Source organism: Thermobia domestica, chromosome 13 (genome assembly GCF_964235325.1).
Source record: "Thermobia domestica chromosome 13, izTheDome1.hap1.1, whole genome shotgun sequence".
Classification (NCBI taxonomy): Eukaryota; Metazoa; Arthropoda; class Insecta; order Zygentoma; family Lepismatidae; genus Thermobia; species Thermobia domestica.
The window spans coordinates 118,525,668-118,537,935 of record NC_137466.1 but is presented as its reverse complement, the minus strand read 5'-3'; the positions used below and the strand labels follow the sequence as shown (position 1 = coordinate 118,537,935).

The following is a 12,268-nucleotide window of genomic DNA, read 5'->3' as shown; positions in this document are numbered from 1 at the left end:
ATAATAATAATAATACACAATTGTCACCAACTTCATGTGAAGTCGATAATCTAGAAGATTCTCCATACTGTCACATGTATAACTGCAAGAGGAAAATTCAAATTCTATTATTTTTAAAACTTGTCACTTTTTCTTTCAAGAACTTGTGATCTTGAAACCTTCCTTTCACTTGTCATTCAACAAACCGTTTTCCAGATTTGCTTGCTTGCAATGAAGGTACATAAAAAAACTACCGGCACTTAATTTATTTACTTATATATACACTGTTCCAATCTAAATTGTTTGATAGAGGTACTTTATTTGGCCAATCTTAATTTCGGTTAGGTCGGATGGATCTTAATTTCAAAAGACTTTGTAAACACCAATAACATAGAATTCCTAAAAACAGTTACGAATTTCAATATCTCCAGTGTTTCCTATGGGAGTATGTCCACAGCTTTGATGGTGCCGATTCAAACTATAATTTGAGGTAGATATTTACGTAAATGACAGCAAATATCTTCTAAATTCATACATTATGATGTCTTTATAGTTATAAATATAGCGAAGGAAATTTTCTTGTTGCCTAATTCCTATTTCTGGATACAACTTCGAAACTCCATCCAACGCTAACACCAAGTTTTCAGACAGATAAAAATGAAGTAAGATAGAACCTAAGTATGCGTATTATATTTTTCCACGCATTTATCATTACAATTGATACACATTTGCATACGCTCAAATAATTTCTTATGGCAATCGGTTCACTTGTTGCAGGTATCTTCTGAACGCATTTTGAACCAGTTGCGAAGGACGATCGCAACATTCGTCCAATGAATTCAGAAGGTAGCTGCAGGCACATGAAGCCTGTGCTAGCAGAAATGGATTAAGCGTACGGAAAGGTGTATAAACTTGAATAGGTTAAACTTTCAAAAATATAATAATACGTACTTCGAGTCCACAGAGCTTTATTTATTTGTTCTTTCCAGTTTCAGCCTTTTAATTGGATAGCTCTTAATTAAACCCGTTTCACAATATTTAAGTCTATTCACGCGATGTCAGAACATTGCGAAGTGTAACAGGTGAAGTACAAACACAATGAGAATGCATACAATCTTTTTAAATACTGAATTCTAATTATGAAAAACAAGAATTCTTCCATCCTCCACCCAACAAGCATGCTAAAATTATTATCAAGCTTACTACTCAGGTCACTTTCTAAATAAATTTTGTCTACATTAGAGGAAGAACAATTTATATTCTTATCTTATTTAAAATACCATAAAATATTTCCACCTCATATTACTAGACTCAAAAAAGAATCTTTTTTGAGATCTACTCGATATAATCTATCAAAAACTACTTAAGTGGAGACACACAAACTGCAAGTATGTACACAAAGTACGCGTGTATAGTTATTCTTATTACAAAGAAGTATGAAACACAGCAAAATGAGACGAAAGAGCAAAAACTGTGTATTTGTGTTAGGGACATGCATACATTAAGAACACCCACCATGCTGAAACACTCACAAAAAGGGGAATGCACACGTTACTTGAAACAGGAAGGAGCAGGATCTTAACGATACATGCCTACTCAACTGCAAAACATATTACTACTGCTTTAAAGTCTTGGTATTACCCGTTAATCTACAAACTCTTAAAAGTATATTACAGTTCTTTAACTAAAGAAGTACTGTTTCTGTGAACTAAATGTGATTTCTTTTTTTCAAAGTGCATTCCCTAATGAGTAAACTATTGGGTGCTTCAACCAGTGTTTGTGACATACTGTACCTAACATGTCCTTAAAAGCTGAAACAACAGGATGTTATTTTATAAGGATACACTCACCACACAAAACATGTTTTTAATTAATTCAACAGTAAAACACACAGGTCATGAAAGTATGATTGATTGATTACTAACGCAGAAGCAATCGATGTCTTTATGTTAATGTAAAACAATTACATCTCCACAAAACAAGGTAGGTGCATTCTTAACATTCAAAGTGGAAAAACGTCAACATGAAATATAATTTCAATATGGTAATACAGAGAATGCATAGAAATACCAGGTTTACAAAATGCAATAGTTTTACTACAATTTCAACTCACTTCACAAATACAACATGAATTTAATATAATGCTTGAAAAGAAGTAAAGTATTTCTTTAAGGGCAAAATTATTTATGCTCTACTTTTCTCTTTTTTTCGCATTTCTTGATTATCTCATTGATCGTAAAGAAAAACAAAGGGTTTAATACAAAAATAAAAAACATTATTAGCAATTTTCCTACCTATATAGCTTGAGACGAGGGTGCGGAATTTTCGATGATTGCCTTTAATTTCAGGCAAATCCACTACATGGAGCATTAGGAATGAAGCAGATAATAGATAAAGGTTAGTCAACAACGAATAGTACAATACAAGAGGAAGCAAGAAAAAATAAAGTGGACAGAGTTACTGGAGGACATGAAAAAATTCACTTCATACAGTGTACACATACAAAAAAAAGTTTTGACCAAGAAAATAGTTACCAGCAGCACCACTTTACGCCATATACTATAGTGGCACTAGCTGCATGTTCGAAAGTAGATTAATTTACACATTTGATCAAACAACAACAACAAAAACCAGCTATGATCTATACAACCACAGAGAAATATCTCTGTTTAAACCTGGAAACACTGTATCAGAACAATATAATACAATACAGCAAGCAAAAATTACGTGCTTCAATTTTAAGTTTTCCACTCAATGTATTACGTTACAATTAACTAACAAGCTCAAAATGCAGCGAAAGAGTCAAGAAGGCTAGCTATGTGATCAATATCGTTATTCATATACATATTTAATACTGAACTGAAAAGCACATATTTACTTTAACAACAGTAATTGGAATGTCGACATCTGAGTTTAATGAAATTTTATTCATGATAATTTTGTTCTTCAGAATAAATCACTTACAGAAGACAATAATTTATATTACTAAAATTTGGCACTATTCAGGGGTTTTATAACGAGTTAATCAAATAAAAAAATAAAAAAAAAACTATAAGCTATACTTAAATATTTTTTTTTTTTCAATAATAAATTTTAACAAACTAATATTAAATTGTAAATTCTGCTTTAAGTGTTAACAGTAAAGAACTTGATCTATAGATTTTTCAATATATTCAACTATACTACGACCTGAATTAATAACGTCGAAAGAGTTTAGGTAATACTTTTAAATTCAAGATAATAAATCTTCTGAGAATTTTAAAGCATAAGCTACCATAAAAGTTATACAAAATATTCTTTTTGCTTTTTGGTACAAATCTAGCATTAGACAAAACACAATGTTAACTCTGCGAAAAATAAATAAATAAATAATAAACTCACGTGAAGGAATCTTCTTAAATACTGTTTTGGCCATGAAGTCTTGAAATCTTTGTGCATAAAATCCAGGTCTATGGACGGAAACAGTGTCCTGAAACGTAATTATAGAATTGCAAGTAATCTGATTACAATATTCATATAAAACCATCAATATTCTTGATCAATACTAAAGGTTCGGTTTGTTAATAGTGAACAAGAATATAACATCCTAAAAGAAATCTTCTGTTGGTACAATGATAATTAACTTAAATTTTCAAAAATCATATACACCTTTTAGCAAACTGACGAAATGTTTCTTCATTCATTTAAAATATTTCAATAATACGTTAACAGGTGCTTTTTTTAAAAAAAAAGTTTAAACTACCCATTAAGAAACGTAAGTTCTATTCTAATTCTGTAGGTTGTATTTCCTTCCTTTGCATGATGAATGTTTTAATCTATATTTTAATAAATAGCCTTAGTTAAACTGAATAACAAAGACATCGAAAATTTACGAAAACTAACTTTGAAGACACTTAGCTCGAAACCTGCAAAATTGTACCAAACGCACATGAAGGAAGTACTCAGGAACTAGTATAGTCTTTCTAAATAGCCAAGTTTCAGAAGTATGTGAAACCAGCGCAACGAATTTAACCACTGACTTCAACAAAAGCGCTATCAAGCAAAAAAATAATTTGTATCTATTATGTAAAGAAGTATGTTAAGCTAACAAATTAATGACTCGTAATATGACTATTTAAACTGATTTTATATTAGGCATTAGTTTGCAGGGCTTGCCACAGTCTTTTTTTCTAGGTAATAGTAATGAATTATTTTCTGGCTTGAAGCACATTATTATATTATTATTATTATTATTATTATTATTATTATTATTATTGTGTTTTTAATACTTTTGTTGAAGTCGGTTAATATTTTAAGATTTTATTTTGTTTTTTAGTGGGCTTTTGTAGTCGGCCATTTTTCTTTTAAGTTTGTTCAATTTTACCACTTTTTCGTTACCCTAGTAGTTTAGTTAAATACCTAAACTAAAAATAGGACACTAATCTGATTATCACGAAGCTTTGCATTTTTTGTAAACAATGCAGACTGCAGTGCAGAAATGTTGCCAACTAATTAAACAAAAAATGTTACATGTAATTTTGTACTAAGAAATGAATACACTAACTGAAGGGGGGAAAACAATGAGATTAGAAATGAAATGGCATGGGCTTGTGATAGGAGAATCAGGAGCCATTTTCTCTCGTTTGCAGTGGCGTACGCACTGCTCTCCTGAATCTTCGAACTACTATGTAAACGCAGACACGCACCAGAAGGAAGAAGGGCAGAACGTTAAATTTCTTCTACAAGTTTAAATTACAACTAAAACTTACTATTTCACTCCTAAAGTTTCCTGTGGCTGAGAATCTATCTAAAATGTTAGGATTCAGAGCCACTATTACGATGACGACTTAGTGGCCTTACTAGCAGATGTATGGTTGGATGAATATTAAAGTTTATCGTCCCCTTTAACTACAAGGCTCTATGAGATGTGGACCTACAGCCTAACGAGCGATCCGAACTACATGAACTCCCTCCAGACATCGAACGCAGGTCTCCCGCTCGATGACGCGTACGCGAATCATATAGCCACAAAGGAGTTAATTATCGGATATAGAAACACGTGCAGTTGTACTCACAACTTCTATTCAAAATTGAGCTCTTTGGGGGGCCGCGGTGGCTCAGTGGTATAGCGTTCACCTCTGACGCATGGGGTCCCTGGTTCGATCCGAGCTCGCGCCAAGTGAACCTTGTGGTGGACAGACACCGTGTACGTGGGTTTCCTTGAAATTCTTCAGTTTCCTCCAACCTTCTTCATTCCATCATTTCAATCATTTTTTCATCATCACCGTCTCCTTTAGCCTAGCCCGCATGAGAATGGGACGTAAAACTCAAAAGATTTAATTTAATTTCATTTCAAAATTGAGCTCCTTGTACGTTTCCATTACAGGCGAGTGAGTGTTTGGAACAAGCAATTGTTAATTCTTCGAGAACTTGAAAACTAGTGAGTTTACTTATTTATTGAATAGATAATTTATTATTTTATTTCCTTTGTTATATGTAATAAAATACCTATAAAATATGTTTTGAATCCTCGTGACTTATCTTTCGTTTGATATCTAACAGAAAAGTTACGCCATAAACAAATATTAGTCATGAGAGTATGAAGACTCTATCGATATCTTATTCATCAAATTCTACATAGAAATAAAGACACATTTTTTAACATACATATAGTACCTCCTCTTAATTTCGCTGCAGCCAGAAAAAAAAAAAAAAAAAAAAAAAGACTCAAAAGTTATGAACATTCCTATGCAATATTACAAAATAGTTAAATTTCGAAGATTCCTTTGTACATTTTGTCAATTCTGGCACCGAATATTTAGTTTTTGCATCTCTTAAATGGTCATTTAATCTGATCGCATTTTAAAAAAGTGATATATGAATTACAACTGAAAAAATAACCTCATATTACTTTGTAATGAATCAGTAAAACAGCTTTTATCCTTTTTAACTTCTCTCTATCCCCCACTCTCCTTCTCTCTCTTTCTTTCTTATTTTTTTTTAAATTGACTATTTCCTCATCTCTAATGGAAGATCAAACAATGATCTGAAATACTATAAGGAACTTGATATCTTCAATACGAACAGCGAGTACACTTGATTTTTCTTTTTCCTTTCTGTGAAATGAGACAACTCTTTAACAACGATTCTTTGTGAAAAACTGAAAAATAACTATAAGTTAGCAACACTGAAAATGAGAATAACAACAGTTGATTCTTCCATAAGCAAATAGTACACAACAAATGCAATATATTATGGTAATTAATGTATTGTTAAGGCATAGTAAGAACATTTAGAATCCGACTCAAAGTGTGTGTCTATATGGGATCGAAATCTTGAAACAAATTCAAATTTGTAAAAGAAAACTGTTACAACAAATGACAAAACTCGCGAAGTGAGCGCCACAATTTAAAGATGTCGTCCAAAGAAGCCAGCAGGTTATCTCCCATCTCTTTATCGTTCAGTTGATAATTTGACATAACTCATTGCAGTTTCATCTGTAATTAGAATTCGGGGAAAGATAACAATGTTCAGTTGCACTTAAAGTAGGGGGGATTATATAGTATTGGGTATTTTGCCCTATATCACAGCGATGGTGCGAGAGTGAGACGAGTAATGCACACCGCAGTGGCAGAAATACATTCATATGCTGCAGCAGAAATATTGCGGCAAACAGACGAAACAATTTCCTCTTCACCAATCAGCAAACAGTCGTGCGCGCAGTGATACAACATCGAGTTACGCGGTTTGTTTTTGAAGGGTGCAAAGGACCGTGAAAAACGCTTTAACTCCCTATAAAATGGTCGGCCTACGACACATGCGTATCTTGATACCTGCGAGAACTCTTTGAAACTAAACACGAATAACCAAAATCGGTTGTGGTATTAACACTGTTAGCTGTTGAGGATTTTTATGGTCTAGCTCCGAAGACTATCACCACACCCTAATGAAATTTATATGAAATCAACGGGAAAGCATATTCTTTCAAACAAAAAATAAACCATCGAAAATGATGTACCTATATTGAAGTCATCCATGATTATGGTATTACCACAATTGTGGTATTAACACTGTTAACTGTTGAGGATTTTTATGGTCTAGATCCGAAGAGTATCATCGCCTCCTAATTGAATTTATATGAAACCAACGGGAAAGCATATTCTTTCAAACGAAAATGATGTACCTATATTGAAGTTATCCATGATTATGGTATTACCACAATTGTGGTATTAACACTGTTAGCTGTTGAGGATTTTTATGGTCTAGCTCCGAGGAGTATGGTTAAATCCTCATTAGATTTACCAACGTATAAGAGACAACCAAGAAAAAAAAAATATTCTTTCAAACAAACAAAACAAGAATCATCAAATTAGTGCACCTGTTTCTAAGTCAGTTAAAAATGGAAAGTACTGAATCTCCGCTTGACTAAAGGAATGTGATTGAACATTTTCTAGTAGATAAAAAGGGTTTGGCAGCACATAACTGAAAGAAAGAAAAAAAAATGTTCTTGTATTCGTCGGACGTTAAAGACAGAATTTGACTGATGACCAGCTTCCGAACTGTTCCGAAGTCGTGGGAAATTAACTTGCGTAATTTTCAAAGGATCCTCGTTCTTATGCAGATTGAACTTCCTTACTGTTTCCGTACACCTTTTGCTTCAAATGAAACCAGAAACGCTAGTGGGTTGAAACAGAGGAGTATTTAAGTCGTTGTTTTCACGGGAATGTAGCGGATGTTTATAGTGCCATTATAACCATAGCCTTTTCCGTGTAATGTGATGACGTCATGTCATTATAGTATTATGTGTGCATTTCCTAGAATATACAAGTTAACCAAAAAAGTTCTTGCCATTCTATAGCAGTGATAAACAAAAAGCAACACAGTGGACGGTACATATCTTAGGTTTCCCTCCATCAGGATCCAGCACCCTTTGCCAACCTTTCTACAGCTGCATATCCTGGTGATAAAACTTTGTGGTCGAATGCAAAGAAGTCCGAGAGTGTGTTCCGCAGTCTCCCCCTGATTTTCGAAGGATCTCCCACGGAGGTGGCTGTCGAAGGAAGGAAACAGGTGGTAATCTATTAGTGCAACATCCAGTGAATATAATGTATGGCACAGTGTCTTCCAGTCAAGTTGCTGAAGGATCTCCCGGGTTCTCTTTGCTCCATGTGGATGGGCATTGCCATGCAGGAATAGCAGACCCTTGCGATTCACCAATCCCGGCTCCTTCTGGCTCAATGCATGGTGCTGCCTTTGCAACTGCTGAAAATAAGGTCAACAGTGATGGTCTGACCAGGTGGAAGGGGCTCGTAATGCATAACTTGCCGACAATTCCACTATACAGAGAATAATCTTTCGTGGGTGCAGATGTGATCTTGAGATGTGAGGAACAGGACCACATGGCGACAACCAATATTTCGTACGCTTGGGAGTGACATAAGGAACCCCTTTTAGTCACCAGTGAGCAAGCGATCATAGATGGGTGTGTTCAGATACCGAGGGAGCAAGGATAACAGGTTGTCACTCATTGTTCCTTGTTGGCTGCCGACATTGTGTGGGGTACCCACTTTCTTAACTTGTATGCTTTCCTATTCCAAGCAGGTGTATTCTGACTGTTTCACCGGAAACATAGAACCTTTCTGTAAGTTCGTCACACGTTAGACAACTGTCCTCGATGGCTGCTTTCAGGGTCTCATCATCCAATACATGTGGTCGTCCACTGTGCGGTTTATCCTAAAGGCTACCAAACGGAATTTCTGAAAACAATGCCTGGTGGTGCGCTTGTTCACAGCATTCTTCCTAAATGCCTGGCACATGCGGCGACTTGATGCGGAGACTCACAGGCCCACTTTCAAGTCACACAACAAACACACGCGAACAAATTGTTGCGATACCTCCATTTCTCTTCGACACTGAACGAGTTATGACTGTTGTGTGTGTACAACGTGCCTGTATTACTGAAAGTTGATGGTCAGACTAACTCCCGATCGCTTGGCAGTCACGTAGGTCATTTCCTTTCCTCTCTGTGAATGCATGATTAATGGGACGTCAAAAAACGCAAGAACTTTTTGGTTACCTCGTATGTCCTGGTACTGCAGAGATGAATGGCTGGTTACGACCCTCTGAACTAACTGCACCTCAGAAATTTCCACCCAAATTTCTTGTGAGAAAACGTGAAATTATATTTTAATTTGACTTCGGAATTAACATGCATGGGTTCTTTATAGAAGCTTTCTGGCAGAGTCAGACCTTTTAAAACTGAAATACGATTTGTCGTCCATAATATCGAGGTCATATTCTTATTTTATAAACTGCGGCATGTTCCTGTAATTATCAACAAATTTTGTTATGTATTAAATATTTCGAATAGATAAGCAACTTCCTTCCTCAGAATAATGATGATAATTACACGATGGAATGTACTTACCACCTATAACTTTGGTGGAAATATGAAATCCAGATGTTCCTTAAGAAGTAACTTTGTAATTGTAATAACGGAAATATTTCTTATAATGAAAAGTGAAAGATACTTGCCAACACTCAAAACAGTGCACCTAAATATTCGACACCCGGATAATGTACTTTCGTACCAGAGCTTTCAAAATCTGAATTTCTTCGATGTCTTCTGTATCTATACATTTTGGTTCACGATAATGTCTGACGAATGCGCGTTTTGGTTAATATATATAAAGTACTGTACTAATCCTCTAGTTAAGTTGCATGAATACATCAAGTCCAAGAGAAAAGGAATACTGAGTCGAAGTGTTCCGCAGGACGACAATATGAATTATCCACCACGAGTATGAATTATCCATCAAGACTTGTGCTTGATTTGGGATTTAAGTCTGTGCCAAATCCAACTTATTCCCGAGACTTAGCCTGACTATTTTCATTTGTTTGGAAAACTAAAAATCTAACTTCACGGAAAGTATTTTTCTGATTACAATGAACTAAAGTTTGCTGTGAACACCTTTTTTGATGAGCAAAACGAGAACTTTCGGAAAAAGGGATTTTTCAGTCTTAAGTACAGATAGGAGATAGTACCATCTGTGAAGACTACATTCATGGTAAGTTTCATTTCCTGAGGACTTACAAAACTTCCTAAGTGCGAAACTTATTAAGCCCTTCTCATGTTAAGCCACACAAAAAGTAGCTACGAAAATTCAACAATGCTACTCCGTGCCTTCTACTTGTAGCTACACGGAGGTGTTTGACCCAGACGTAAAAGATATAATGTACTTGGTGTATCAGTAACAGGATTGCTTTGGACACTTGGTATATGCTGCGAGATATCAAGAACTGAGATAGCGGGACATCAGCCAGGTTAATACCTGTGCAGGACTTGACAATGGTCGGCTTTGTACTCGTCGTACATTACACTGTAACAAACGCTCAACTACTAGTATGCGTCAAATAGTGAGTTGTGTAGGCAATTTCCATAGGCTTGTATTAGCTACACTTCAAGACAGACAAAATCTCCTCCATTTTGCTGCATTACAAGGTCTATTGGACTAAGACTATAAGCTGATATGGAATTCTGACAACGACTTTCACTATACAACCACAACCGTGAATTTAATCACGAATATTGTGTATAGATGAGGCCACATTGACATAGAACTACTTCATAATAATCGAAATAGTTAACAATTAGACAAGGCAATATCCATATCCAACATGAGTCTGTAATGATCAAGTGGAACGACATAACTGCGTGTGGGCAGGTTGTTGAGCACCTATATTTCTAGGTCTACTCGCCCTATACGCCTTACAATACGAAGATTTGCCTAATTTTACTCGTTGAACTTCTTTGTCTGGCTTCATATCAAGAGTAATGCGTACTGAGCTACCAACCCTGCAGAGAAATTGGTGGCATGGTTGAATATCGTGGTTGCCACTTCTAATATGGCAATGATACAAAATATTCAAAATGGCATTATATGCTGTGCGAATGGTAAATATATGAGAACCTGCATTAACATACATACGAAACGAAAGATTCTAAAGTTCTCGAAGTAACTATAATCTGTTTCACTTAACTTGATACGAAAAAGTTTTTACCCCCACCACGCTCCAGTACAGGTCAATGTTGGCGTTACGTCTTCCACGATCAGTTCTCACACACGGAGGTGTAGAATGTATCTCGATACGTCTAAATAATAAATTACAAGTTTTACAATAACACTACGTATTTTAAAACACTTAATTACATTTAGCTGTATTAGTGATGTTAGTGACACATGTGTTGATATAATGGAAATTTTATTAAACAGTTGTGTTGTTTATTTTCCTTCTTTTTGCATGTCGGGGTTGTGACACAATGTTGGAATGGCAAGAAATGGCAGAATTGGTAACTGAATGGGTATTTGGTTATTGATACAATAACTCCATAATAATATAAAATCGAAATATTTCAAAATCTTTAAGTTTAACGTCCCACGGTTATGCCGGTTAGGCTAAAGGAGACGGTGATATTGAGAAATGAGTGAAATGAAGAAAGTGGGAGGAAACGGGACAATCCCGAGAAAACCCACGAGCACGGCGTTTGTCCACCACAAAGTCCACACGGTGCGAGCTGGGATCGAACCAGGGACCCCAAGCACCGGAGGTGAAAGCTCTACCACTGAGCCACCGCGCCCCCCAATATAAAATATAAAACCGAAAACCAAGTACAACATATATGGGTAAATTATCAAAGCGTTAAGATGGTAACAATAGAAACATAATAGAAGAAAAAAATCTCGTTTCCTCACTTATAAACAGATGTCCTTACATTAAAAAGAACAAGAAGGAAAAGAACTATATATATGAGGCGTATAGTTTCTAAATCCGCCATCTCCAATTTCAAAAAAAGTAGATTTACTGGTATTCCTTTCCATGCCCTACATGATGATGAAAAGAGTTGTTTGAAATGTCGCCAACTCCACTATCAATTACTGCTTTAAAGTTCAGGGTATTTTTCAAAAGCCGCCATCTCCACTCAGCAGTGTGTTTGTAAACCCGCCATCTCGATTCTATTCTATGCTATGCTATGAATTGAAGACAGACGTTAATGAAAAAAAGTTGCAAGATGTTGTTCAACTCCTAACGAAACACTTCGGGGAGAATTGGCGTGCTAATTCAAACTTAGCCATTTATGCTGATGCTGAAAAGAGACTGACTGCGTCAACAGAAGAAAGTGTAGATGAGGATTAGGCTGAATGCCAGTGTTCCGAACATGATTCTGATGAGAACTATATCTGAAAACAGTGTAAAGATCACTCTCAATCCTTTTCTTGTTGGTAAAGGTGGCATTTATTCGAAGTTCCCA

General features: G+C 35.5%; 1 protein-coding gene across 4 annotated transcripts in view; it reads right to left on the bottom strand.

Moving 5' to 3' along the window:
* Positions 1-12,268, bottom strand: part of PIP5K59B (Phosphatidylinositol 4-phosphate 5-kinase 59B) — a 296,829-nt gene that overhangs the window by 80,774 nt on the left and 203,787 nt on the right. For 2 of the 4 annotated variants that reach the window (XM_081736326.1, XM_081736327.1), the window contains exons 12-13: positions 3,361-3,448; positions 2,274-2,336 (exon numbers count right to left, since the gene is read on the bottom strand). In XM_081736326.1, coding sequence (XP_081592452.1) covers positions 2,274-2,336; positions 3,361-3,448 — 151 coding nt within the window. The remainder of the gene's footprint in view (positions 1-2,273; positions 2,337-3,360; positions 3,449-12,268) is intronic. The other 2 variants (XR_014128028.1, XR_014128029.1) reach the window with 1 other exon arrangement.